The sequence below is a fragment of the Vicugna pacos genome, chromosome 27, assembly GCF_048564905.1.
Source record: "Vicugna pacos chromosome 27, VicPac4, whole genome shotgun sequence".
NCBI lineage: Eukaryota > Metazoa > Chordata > Mammalia > Artiodactyla > Camelidae > Vicugna > Vicugna pacos.
The window spans coordinates 27,289,001-27,302,735 of record NC_133013.1 but is presented as its reverse complement, the minus strand read 5'-3'; the positions used below and the strand labels follow the sequence as shown (position 1 = coordinate 27,302,735).

Sequence of the window (13,735 nt, the reverse complement as noted above, 5' to 3'; positions counted from 1 at the left end):
TAAAAGAACAACATCCCATTATGTGGATATACAACATTTATTTATCCATTCTATCCATTCTTCTGTTGATGCACAATTGAGCTGTTCACACAGTTCGGCTATTATGAATGTAATGCTAAGAACAAAAGGCACAAATTTTTGTTTGAACACCTGTTTTCAGTTGTTTTGGGTATCTAAGAGTGGAACCGCTAGGAAAGATGTAACTACCAGGCTGCTTTACAAAGTGGCTGCACCATTTCCTACTAACAGCTTATGAGGCCTCCCATTTTTCCACATCCTTACCAATATTTGCTATTACCTGTGTTCTACCATAGCCATCCTAGTGGATGTGAACTGGTAGCTCATTCTGGTTTCGATTAGCAGTTCCCTGATGACAAGTGATGTTGAACACCTTTTCACGTGTGACTATTTGCACATCTTCCTTGGAGGAATGTCTTTTGGGTCCTCTGCCCATTTTTCAATTGGACTATTGGTTTTTTATTACTGAATTGCAAGACTTCTGTATATATTCTAGGCACCAGTTCTTTATGAGATGTATGATTTATAAATAATTCCTATCATCCTATGAGTCGTCATTTCACTTTCTTAATAGTGCCCTTTGAGGCACAAAAGTTTTTAATTTTGATGATGTCTAATTTACCCATTTTTTCGTTTGCTTATGCTTTCAATGTCATATTGAAGAATCCACTGCCTAATGCAAACTGAGAAATGTTGAGTCCTCCAACTTTTGCTCTTCTTGCATTCCTGGATCCCTTTACACACCAATTTTAGGATTAGCTTGTCAGTATCTGCATAAAGACAGGGTTTGACAGGGACTGTGTTGGACCTGTAGATCAAGCATTGCCATCTTGACTATATTAAGCCCTCCGACGCCTGAACATAGGCTACCTTTCCATTTATTCGGGTATTCTGTAAGTTTTTCCAACAATATTTTGTAGTTTTCAGTGAAAAAGTCTTGCAATTCTTTTGTTAAACTTATTAATAAGTATTTCATACTTGTCAGTGCTCTTGTAATTGGAGCACCAACCTAACTTCATTTTCAGGCTGTTCACTGCTAGTGTGCAGAAACAGAACCGGTTCTGCATACTGATCTTGTTCCTGCAAACTTGATAAGCTTATCTACTATCTCTAGTAGACTTTTTTGTAGATTCCTTAGGAAATCCTATACATCATATGTTATCAGCAAAGAAAATGGTTTCTTCCTTTTCAATTTGGATGTCTTTTATTTCTTTTTCTTGACTGAATACTCTTACCAGGACCTCCAGGACAATGTTAAATAGAAGAGGTGAAGTAGACCTCCTTGTCTTGTTTCCGACTTTAAAAAAGTAATCAGTCATTCATCATCAAGTACGATACAAGCTTTGGGTTCTTCCTAAGTCCCCTTATCACGCTGAGGAATTCTCCTATATTCCTAATTTGTTCAGTGTTTTTGATGAAAAACATGAAAAGGTACTGGCTTCTATCAAGTGCCTCTTCTGTGTTGACTGAGGTGATAATGTGATTTTTGCTCTTTATTCTATCAGCATGTTGTATTATATTGATTTGATTTCTCTAAGTTGAACCAACCTTGCATTTCTGGGTAGATTCCATTAGATCACTGTATATAACACTTTTTACATATTGCTGGATTTAACTTGCTAAGATTTTGTTGAAGTTATTTGTTGAGGAATATTGGTTTGTGGTTTTCATTTTTGTGATGTCTTGTCTGGAACCCATGTAATACTGACCTCACAGAATGAGAATGAACATATTTCCTTATATTCTGTTTTTTGAAAGTGTTTATAAAGAATTGGTATTAATTCTTCACTAAGTATTTGGTAGAATTTATCAGTGAATTCACTGTTCCTTGGCTTTGCTTTGTGGGAAGATTTTTTTCATAACTAATTCAATCTCATTTTTTGTTACAGGCCTTTTCGGATTTTCTGTCTCTTCTAGAGTCAGTTATTGGTTGTTTGTATCTTTCTATGAATTTTCCATTTCCACTAGGTTCTAACTTATTGCCACAGAATTGTTCATAGTATTATAATCCTTTTTATTCCATCAATTCAGCAGTAGCACCTCCCTCTCATTCCCAAATTAGTCATTTGAGTCTCTTCTCTCTTTTTCTTGGTCTGTCTACCTCAAGGTTTGTCAATTTTGTTCATCTGTTTAAAGAAGAAATTTGGTTAAAGAAGAAACTTTTATTTGTTGGTGGGGCATTCAGTTATTGATTTGAGATATTCCTTCTTTTTTAAGAGGTATTTGAAACTATAAATTTCCCTCTAAGCACTGCTTCAGCTGTATCCCGTAAGATTTGGGTGTATATTTTCTTTTATTTACCTCACACTATTTTCTAATTTTTCTTGTGATTTCTTCTTTGATTCATTGGTTATTAAGAAATGTGTTGTCTAGTTTCCATATATGTCTTAAGACATATTATTTCTGTTCCTCTGTTCTTTCATTATTGCCTACTTTTACATCAAACAGATGTTTTCAAGAATACTATTTTAATATTTGGACATTTCTTTTACTATATTTTTTTGTTATTTTCTTAACAGATCTAAAGGGAATTATAGCTGGCACCTTAATTTATAACAATCTAGTCTGATTTTAAAATACTTAATTTCTTTTTTTTTTTACCAGTTTTTAAAATTGGAGTTGATTTTTACAATGTTTCAGGTGTACAGAAAAGTGATTCAGTCATATATGTGTGTGCGTGTGTATATATATATATTCTTTTTCAGGAGAGCTGGCGAGGGAGGGAGGTGAACAGTGAAGTTAAAACCCTACGAAGTGCACTGTCCTTACCGATATTCAGCCTTTTTTCTTGTAGGAATACATCTCAAATTACTGCAAGCCTTTGATGAATTTCCTGAGCTCCGACAAAGTTATTCTGACACTTTTTGCAAGTGTTCTTGTTGCTTTTATGGAAAAGAAAATTTTCAGAGGTCCTTACTCCACCATTTCACTGACATTCAATCTAAAACCCTTTCTCTTAATCACCACACCATGGTGCCTGATACAGAAGTGATTTATAAATAATGGTCAGGGTTTTGTCTGTTAACAAAAATCCATCTGATTGTCTTAAGTATTGTATAGAATTGTGGGCAGAGTACTGAACAGAGAAGCTAGACCCTGGGTGATTATCTAAATTAGTTTTAGTACTCAGTCATTTCTAGAAATAGATGGTCAGTGGAATCCTTGTCCCACTTGCAGAAACAAACGGGAGCACATTACAGTCACGCAGTCCACTGATTGGGGTGGGGAAGAGGGACAGGTTATGTTGGAACCATTAAAGCTCTCTATCTGCAGACACTATTGAATGGCTTTAGCTTTTCTTCCTGTGGATGAAGGAAACTGAATGGCACTTTGAATTCTCTCGTTCTTGCCTCTTACACCAATGCGACAGGTGAATTCCCAGTCTCTGTCTGGTCTTTCTAGATGGATCAAAATTCCTCTTTGGTTACACTTTTATCTAACTCCAAAAGAACCAATAAAGCATCACTGCACTCACATCTACATACCATGAAATTTATGGCCAAGTTATAATCTCCTCTGTATTCTCTAATCCAGGCTCTTTCTTATTAAGGAGGAGCAAATCAGAGGCAAGGTGCGTATCACTGGAATTTCTTCTCCCATACCTCACTGCTGACAAGACAGATCATTACTATTTTTAATTCTATCTTCCAGCAGGGCCAACATTAGCTTTACTCAGATTGCCTACTTATGACTCTGCAAATATCCATTTTATGGTTTCCTGATCACCAAAGTATATATACAACTGTAACAAAATTTATTTTTAAAAATAATAAACTGAATTAATTTTTATTTAAAGATCTTAAAATGGCATTTTGTCCTGTAATTTGGAAGCCTATAAAAAAAAAGAAAAAATAACAGTCAAAAGTAGATTTAAATTTGATGTTTACATTTGTGCTCAATTGGCTTGATGAAGAGAAACAGTATTAGGGAACTTCTTAAGAAAATCCAGGATTTTGTAGGGGGGAGGGTTCACCATCAGGGCATTTGCTGACAATTAGCTAAGAGTCAGCTGAAATTTTTTATAAAGATATTCTCAAAGGAAGTGAATGTATACTGTACTTCTGCAGTCTGTATCTTCTTTCTTCATTAGAAATATTATCTTTGACCTCTTATTCTCATTTCCTAAATTAAAAGAAAAAACTTTTCCTTTAAGTTTTTTTGCTGGCAACTACAGTCAATAATATTTGCAGCACATATTTGAAAGTTGCCAAGAGATTAAATTGTAAAAGTTCTCATCACTAGAAAAAAAAAGGTTTGTAACTTAGTTACCTTCTGCTTTTTATATATTCTACTCCTGGTTAAATAACCTCCAATTTGTGTTTCACTTTGATATGTTTATGTACTACTTATGGTCATTATAAAAGTTTTGAATATACTACTTAATCCATTTTCATATTTATTTTGTTAGTTTTCACTTTGCAATGCTACAATGCTCTACTTTTATAGTATCCTTTTATCCTAAACCCACAAGAAAACAAGTGGGAAGTGGTGTAGAGGGATGAAAAATACTAAATGCTACACTGACACTAACAGACTGTGATACAAACAATTATTCTCTATAACAAATATGCTCAATCATTGCCTTCAAATGAAAATGAACTATCATTTTTCTTTTTCTTGATAAAAAGTGAAATTTTAGAACTTTTTCCAAGGGAGCCCTCTAGCACGTTGGTAATACTCTATTTCTTAACCTAGGAGCCCCAGGGGTATTTTCACTGCGTGATAATTCACTGAGTTACATGTTTTTGTTTTGTGCACTTTTCTGTATGCATGTTATATCCCAGAATAAAAGAGTTTATTAGGAAGATCTGTGCTGACCAGAAAGAAAAACTAGATTAGAAAACAAAAAGAATCTAGAAATTACCAAAGTAGAGATAATACAGTTCAGCTGGCTGATTCAGTGACACTGCATGCCTTACTAGTAAATAATATACATACAATCAGCTTTCACAAATAATATTTTGAATGCCAAAGGAGTATGTAGACAATGTGAGCAACTGTTAGAGAAAGCAGTATGTTTAAATAGTAAATATAAGAAAAGTTTCTTCTCTTAGTTACATCTTGATAGGATATATATTAATTTTCAAAATTGTTAAGTCCATTGTAATAAATAAGAATGCATCTTAAAATAAAAGAAAAAACTTTCTTAAAGCTTTTTGCTGGTGACTATAGTCAATAATACTGCAGTACCTATTTGAAAGCTGCCAAGAGATTAAATTGTAAAAGTTCTCATCAACAGAAAAAAAACAGTTTTCTAACTGTATACAGTGATGGATGGTATCATCTTGCAGTGCACACAAATACTTATGTTATATACCTGAAACTAACATAATGTTATATGTCCCTTATACTTCAAGTAAAAAAACTTTTTCAGGCTTTTTGCAAAGACAGCCTCTTAAATAATTTTGAAAAAGGCAAAGCAGTTTTAAGATATTTCTTTCATTAAAAAAAAAAACTATCAATCTGTCCACAAAGGCCAGTCTGCACACACAGTTTTGCCTCTCATTTTAGAAATACAATCTCCTAAATATATTTATTCATTTAAAATATATAAAAGCTGAATTTAGTTTTCCCACTATGCACGTGGCAAAAGCCTATGAGTAACTCTGAAAGCACTGAAAGCACAAGCTGTACCCTAGCGCTCTCTGCTGAAGCTTCCTGGCAGAAAGAGTTTATTTTAAATGGTTACATGTAAAAGAGAGAAAGGTGTCAATATTAAATTCTGTATAATTAAATAATGATAATTTCACTTCCTGTTAAAAATCATACCGATGTCTGAATGCCTAGTAAATACCAGGTGCTTTACACTCGTTACTCCTGTCAGTATTTGTTAATACAAATGTACATGCATATATATAATACACACACACACAGACAGCATACAGCCACTTAACCATGTAAGTGCACCAGCGCTCATTAGGTCTGAAACATGATGTTAGGCATAATAAGAAAACAAAGAGAATAAAATTACTGTGTCTATACTTCTTAGCGAGGTAAAAACTCAAAAGGTGAAGCATGGGAGGATGCCAGCATCTACTGCTTACCGGTTTTTCTCTGAATGTGTCTTTTCCCAGCCTCCCTGAAAGCAACCACGGCTCTGAAAAAAGCTCGGAGAACTGCCCATCGGAAAATAGCGACAGGGTCAATTCCAATCATCCCGGAGATAAACGCACTCTTGCTGCTTCTCAGAAGAGCTACAATGTCAGGGCGCATGTGATCTGTATTTTTTTCCCGGAAATCCTACGTGAAAAAATAGCAGTGTTAATTTTGAAAAAATTACTGAAACAAGAAGATAATGAGTGACATATCTGAACAGCAGCTGAATTAAGGCCCTAGAAGTGATTTCATTTTTAGGCAGCTAACTGGACTAGACAGATCCCCTCTCTACAAAATCCCAACCCTAAAACTACTGAATTCTGTAATTCATTTAAATTAGAATGAACATTCCACAGATGTAATACAGCTTCTTAAACACTGCCAGAGAGAGACTCTCTAAAGGAGTATCACATAAAATGACAAGAGAGCTGAACAACAGAAAGGAGCCAGAAATAGGAAGACCAGGGACAGCATTCCAGGCAAAAGGAACACCTACCTAACACCTGCAGGTGGTGATGAGCTGGACAAGTGCAGAGAAAACCAGTAAGACCAGTGACTGGAGCATTCTGGGCAAGAGTGAGAGTGGTGGAAGATGAGGCAAATACAAAGGCCATAGCAGGGGTGCAAGCCTGGGTTAGGGGTCTGGGTTTTATTCAAGTGTAAAGGAAAGCCCCTGGAAGTGCAGTGCCATGAGCTAACTGGTGTTTTATAAACAACGCTGGTTGCCGCAGAGGAAATAAACTGTACAAAGAATGGAAAAGGGAGGCCAGCCACTGCAGTATTCCAGGTAAGAGCTGACAGCGACTTGGCCTATGTTGATGGCATTAGTGGAAAGGGGAAATGGTTACCATGTTTGGGGTACGTTTTGGAGGTAAGGGCAAAGGACTTGCTGGAGGATTAAGGCATGGTGAGAGAATGAGGGCATTAGGGTAACACCTGTATTTTGGGTTTGAGCAACTAAGTGGATGGAGGTGTCAAATGCTGATATGGAGAAGCCAGGAGAAAACAGAGGCATGGGGACAGAAAACGAGGATCAGGAGCTAAGCTGTGTGCAAGCCAAGTCTGAGACGGCGAGGATGACATAAGAGCAGGTAACACGGACCGAGAGGTCACTAAGTGTGTGGCACCTGTCTAACCACTTTACACGTGTTGTCTCACTTAAGTTCGTTTCATCCTTCTAAAACTCCTTGAGGTAGATGATCCTATTATTCCTACTTTATAGATGAGGCAACTGAGTCACAGAGAGGTTAACTATCTTGGCCCCTATCACACAGCAAGTGGAAGGACAGAGGCTCCAACACAGCCACTCATAACCACCAGACTGTCTGCAGACAGACATCCAGCAGGCAGACAGATATACGTGTCTAGAGTCCTACAGAGACTTCAGAAAATACATGTGGGTATTATCAGCATGCAGATTTTTAGAGCTAGGTAAGATTACCTAAGGACTGTAAATAGCCAGCAAAAACCACCTCTCAGTGGGGGCTGGAAAGGACAGAACACAAGAAAATGGGTTTAAATGCCCCACAGAAAGGCAGGAAGGGCAAGCAGCTCACACTCTGGAAGAAGGGCCGGACAGTCCCGGCGCCTCGCCCCAACCACACCCAGACGGAAGGACTAGGACGGGCTGCGTGGACCACTCCAGGCTGGCGCATCTCCACAGACGGCTCTAACTCGGGATTCTCTGAGGATCATGCCTAGCCTGACACCATCAAAGCTCACGACCAGAGGCAGCTCGGACTCATCCTATTACCTTTCAGGGCTTTCCTTTCCTAGTAATTCTTGGTTCTCCTGAAAACAGAGGAAAAGGGACAACAAGCCAGAAGTGCTGGTGCTTAGTTTGTCCCTAAGTACCCTTTGGGCAGAAGTATGTATTACAAAAGTTAGTAAAACTGAGTAAGAATTTCCATATCCAATCACCAGTGGCAGCTGCAGCAGCGGGGGGGGAAAAAAAAAAGCACCTACCAAAGGCAGACAACGGTCAGGCACTAAGTCAGCACTACACAAAACTTACTGAATTCTAACAATTGCTCAGTAAAGCACCATCAGTTACAAACCACACTTCACTGATAAGTAATCATGAGGTAAAGAAGTTCATGAGAGGTCAAACATGATAAGTACTGGCGCGGGAAACTAAAACACCATCCTGTCCTAGGCATAACCACGCGGTCAAATCTAAAATTCTAGGTGTTTAGAGTTCCATGACGACTGTCCAATGCTGACGGAGACCTTCCTTCTCCAAATGTAACGGTGCCGTCTCCCTGTCTTCACGCTCCAGATCTCTGAGTCTACTTCATGAGCTAGTCCCATCGTTCTCCTGGACACTCTCTCGTCTTGGTTTCTGTAACAACACACTCTGTGATTTGCTGTTTACCTTCTGCACTGCCCCTTTTCAGTCCCCACTGCTGGCTCTGCACTGAAATTTCTCAGGGTTTCCTCTTGTGTATTCTTGTATTTTTCCCTCAATCATCTTACATCAGTTGATTTCAACCATAATTACTGCTTTACATACCACCTATACAATGAGGCCCAAATCTGTATTTCCAGCTCAAATCTTTCTTGTTATGTCTGAGGTTCTTTCACACATCTTAAAGGTATCTCCAACTTGAAAGAAAATGTGTTAAGACTAGTATAGCTTATGTGTTGGAAAGCATTCAGCAGTGAAACCATGTTGGCCTGGAACTTCCTTTGTGGAAAGTTTTAAACTACTGATCCAAATTATTTAACAGACATAGAATCTTCAGGTTTTCCTGTATTTTATGGAGTCAGTTTTGGTAATGTATTTTTTCATGGAATTGTCCATTTTATCTATGCTGTCAAATTTACTGACAAAACATCCTTCATGTCCTTTTTTTAACATTTTTTATTGAGTTATAATCATTTTACAATGTTGTGTCAAATTCCAGTGTAGAGCACAATTTTTCAGTTATACATGAACATACATATATTCATTGTCACATTTTTTTCTCTGTGAGCTACCACAAGATCTTGTATATATTTCCCTGTCTATACAGTATAATCTTGTTTATCTATTCTACATTTTGAAATCCCAGTCTGTCCCTTCCCACCCCCTACCCACTTCACAACCACAAGTTTGTATTCTATGTCTATGAGTCTGTTTCTGTTTTGTATTTATGTTCTTTTTTTTTTTAGATTCCACATATGAGTGATCTCATATGGTATTTTTCTTTCTCTTTCTGGCTTACTTCACTTAGAATGACATTCTCCAGGAACATCCATGTTGCTGCAAATGGCATTATGTTGTTGTTTTATGGCTGAATAGTATTCCATTGTATAAATATATCACGTCTCCTTTATCCAGTCATCTGTTGATGGACATTTAGGTTGTTTCCATGTCTTTGGCTATTGTAAATAGTGCTGCTATGAACATTGGGGTGCAGGTGTCTTTTTGAAGTAGGGTTCCTTCTGGATATATGCCCAGGAGTGGGATTACTGGGTTATATGGTAAGTTTATTCCTAGTTTTTTGAGGAATCTCCATAGTTTTCCACAGTGGCTGCACCAAGTTGCATTCCCACCAGCAGTGTAGGAGGGTTCCCTTTTCTCCACAGCCTCTCCAGCATTTGTCATTTGTGGACTTTTGAATGATGGCCATTCTGACTCATGTGAGGTGATACCTCATCGTAGTTTTGATTTGCATTTCTCTGATAATTAGTGATATTGAGCATTTTTTCATGTGCCTTTTGATCACTTGTATGTCTTCCTTGGAGAATTGCTTGTTTAGGTCTTCTGCCCATTTTTGGATTGGGTTGTTTGTTTTTTTCTTATTAAGTCGTATGAGCTGCTTACATATTCTGGAGATCAAGCCTTTGTCAGTTTCATTTGCAAAAATTTTCTCCCATTCTGTAGGTTGTCGTTTTGTTTTACTTATGGTTTCCTTTGCTGTACAGAAGCTTGTAAGTTTCATTAGGTTCCATTTGTTTATTCTTGCTTTTATTTCTATTGCTTGGGTAGACTTCCCTAGGAGAACATTTTTGAGATGTATGTCAGATAATGTTTTGCCTATATTTTCTTCTAGGAGGTTTATTGTATCTTGTCTTATGTTTAAGACTTTGATCCATTTTGAGTTTATTTTTGTGTATGGTGTATGGGAATGTTCTAGCTTCATTGTTTTACATGCTGCTATCCAGTTTTCCCAACACCATTTGCTGAAGAGACTGTCTTTATTCCATTGTATATTCTTGCCTCCTTTATCAAAGATTAGTTGACCAAAAGTTTCTGGGCTCTCTATTCTGTTCCATTGGTCCATATGTCTGTTTTTGTACCAATACCATGCTGTTTTGATAACTGTAGCTCTACAGTATTGTCTGAAGTCTGGGAGAGTTATTCCTCCAGCCTCTTTTTCTTCAGTAATGTTTTGGCAATTCTAGGTCTTTTGTGGTTCCATGTAAGTTTTATTATGATTTGTTCTAGTTCTGTGAAATATGTCCTGGGTAATCTGATAGGGATTGCATTAAATCTGTAGATTACCTTGGGCAGTGTGACCATTTTAACAATACTGATTCTTCCAATGCAGGAGCATGGGAGATCTTTCCATTTTTTTAAGTCTTCTTTAATTTCCTTAATCAGTGTTTTATAGTTTTCCATGTATAAGTCTTTCACCTCCTTGGTTAGATTTATTCCTAGGTATTTTATTACTTTGGGTGTTATTTTAAAGCAGACTGATTCTTTATTTTCTTTTTCTGTTGATTTATCATTAATGTAAAGAAATGCAACTGATTTTTGAACATTAATCTTGTAACCTGCTACCTTGCTGAATTCTTTGATTATTTCCAGTAGTTTTTGTGTGGATCTTTTAGGGTTTTCTATATATAGCATCATGTCATCTGCATATAGCGACACTTTTACCTCTTCTTTTCCAATTTGGATCCCTTTTATTTCTCTTACTTGCCTGACTGCTGTGGCTAGGACTTCCAAGACTATGTTGAATAGGAGTGGTGATAGTGGGCAGCCTTGTCTTGTCCCAGATCTTAGTGGGAAGCTTTTGAGTTTTTCACCGTTGAGTACTATGCTGGCTGTAGGTTTGTCATATACAGCTTTTATTATGTTGAGATATGATTCCTCTATACTCACTTTGGTGAGAGTTTTTATCATACATGGGTGTTGAATTTTATCAAATGCTTTATCTGCATCTATTGAGATGATCATGTGGTTTTTGTCCTCTTGTTGATGTGATGTATTACATTGATTGATTTGCGTATGTTGAACCACCCTTGTGTCCCTGGGATGACCCCCACTTGATCATGATCTATAATCTTTTTTATGTGCTGTTGGGGTTCTATTTGCTAATATTTTGGTAAGGATTTTGGCATCTATGTTCACCAATGATATTGGCCTATAATTTTCTTTTTTGGTGGTGTCTTTTCCTGATTTTGGTATCAGGGTGATGGTGGCTTCACAGAATGAGTCTGGGAGTATTACTTACTTTTCAATCTTCTGGAAGAGTTTGAGAAGGACTGGTATGAGTTTTTCTTTGTATGTTTGGTAGAATTCCCCAGTGAAGCCATCCGGTCCTGGACTTTTATTTGTAAGGAGGTTTTTTATTGCTAATTCAATTTCATTTCTAGTGATCGGTTTGTTCAAGTCATCAGTTTCTTCTTGATTCAGTCTTGGTGGACTGTATGTTTCCAGAAACTTGTCTATCTCCTGTAAGTTATCTATTTTAGTTCTATATAGTTTTTTATAATATTCTCATATGATATTCTGTAGTTCTATGTTATTTGTTGTAATTTCTCGATTTTCATTTCTTATTTTGCTTATTTGTGCTCTTTTTTCTTCTTTGTGAGTTTGACCAGAGGTTTGTCAATTTTATTTACTCTTTCAAAAAACCACCTTTTGGTTTGATTGACTTTTTTCTACTATTTTTTTAATCTCTATTTTATTTATTTCCTCCCTGATCTTTATTATTTCCTTCTTTCTGCTGACTTTTGGGGTTTTTTGCTCTTCTTTTTCTAATTCTTTTAGCTGGTGGGTTAGATTGTTTATTTGAGATTGTTCTTTTTTGAGGAAGGCCTGTATCACTATAAACTTCCCTCTTAGCACTGCCTTTGCTGCATCCCATAAACTTTGTGTGGTTGTGTTTTCATTCGTCTCAAGGTATTTTTTAATTTCACCTTTGATTTCATCATTGACCCAATGGTTTTTTAATAGCATGTTGTTTAATCTCCATGCTTTCCTTTTTTTCTCCTTTGTTTCTCTGTAGTTGATTTCTAGTTTCACGGCACTGTGGTCAGTAAAGATTCTTGAGATAATTTCCATCTTCTTAAAATTGTTGAGGCTTCTTTTGTGCCCAAGTACATGATCAATCCTAGAAAATATTCCATGTGCACTTGAAAAGAATGTATATCCTATTTTGGGGGGGGTGTAATGCTCTAAAAATATCCACCAAATCTAATTTTTCTATTGTATCATTTAATTTCTCTGTTGCCTTATTTATTTTCTGTCTGGAAGATCTGTCTAGTGATGTTAATGCAGTGTTACAATCTCCAACAATGACTGTATTCCCATCAATATTCCCCTTTTTCTCTGTTAGTAATTGTTTTACGTACTTAGGTGCTCCTATATTGCATATCTTTTTAATATCTATAGGGTAGGTAGTTAAATCCCCTTACTCGTTTCTGATATCTGTAATCTGTGAATCTCTTTTTTTCTTTTATTAGTTACTTTCTACTATTTTTTACTACCTTTTACTTATACAGTTTACCCCTGAACAACACAGGGTTGGGGGCACCAACCCACTCACACAGCTGAAAATCCCCACGTAACTGGATGGTCGGCGCTCCAGCACCTACGGCTCAGCACATGCGGAGTCAAGCAGCCACGAATCAGGTAGCACTGTGCTGCCTGTTTACTGAAAAAAATATGCATGTAAGTGGACCCATACAGTTCAAACCTATGTTGTTCAAGGGTCCACTGCATTATTTTCCATTATCTTTTCAAGGAACTAACTTTCGGCTTTGTGAATTTCTCTATGGTAAGTCTACTTTCTATTGCGTTGATTTCTGGTCTTCCTTTTTTTGTTTGTTTTGTTTTGTTTTTTAGAGCAAAGTTATTGGGGTATATTTTTATTTTATTTATTTTTTAACTTTTTTTATTGAGTTATAGTCAGTTTACAATGTTGTGTCAATTTACAGTGTAGAGCACAATTTTTCAGTTATACATGAACATACTGGCCTTCCTTTTATTACTTCTTCTAATTTTTTGTGGTTTAATTTGCTGTTCTTTTCCTAGTTTCTTGAGATGGAGATTTAGATAATTACTTTTCAACCAGTGTTCCTTTCTAACATATGAATTTACAGTTATAAATCATCACTTTAAATGTATCCTACAAATTTTGATACTCAGTTTAAAATATTATCATTTTAATTGTGATTTCTTTTTTAACTCATGGGTTATATAGAAAAATTTTACTTAGTTTCTAAACATCCAAAGACTGTTCAGTTATCCTTATGATATGCCCATTAGGTCAGCGTTCAAGTTCTGCTTTCATTGATTTTGTGTCTACTTACTCTGCTAATTACTGGGAGATCTACATTAAAATCTGCAATTCTGATGATAAACTTGCCTAGTTCTACTTCTGCTCCTCGTTTGGCTTATACATAC

The 13,735-nt window shown here is 36.5% G+C and overlaps 1 protein-coding gene across 10 annotated transcripts in view; it reads right to left on the bottom strand.

Moving 5' to 3' along the window:
* The window catches only part of MYO9A (myosin IXA), a 174,762-nt gene that overhangs the window by 82,528 nt on the left and 78,499 nt on the right, over positions 1-13,735 (bottom strand). For all 10 annotated transcript variants that reach the window (XM_072951108.1, XM_072951110.1, XM_072951113.1 and 7 more), the window contains one exon: positions 6,063-6,258. In XM_072951108.1, coding sequence (XP_072807209.1) covers positions 6,063-6,258 — 196 coding nt within the window. The remainder of the gene's footprint in view (positions 1-6,062; positions 6,259-13,735) is intronic.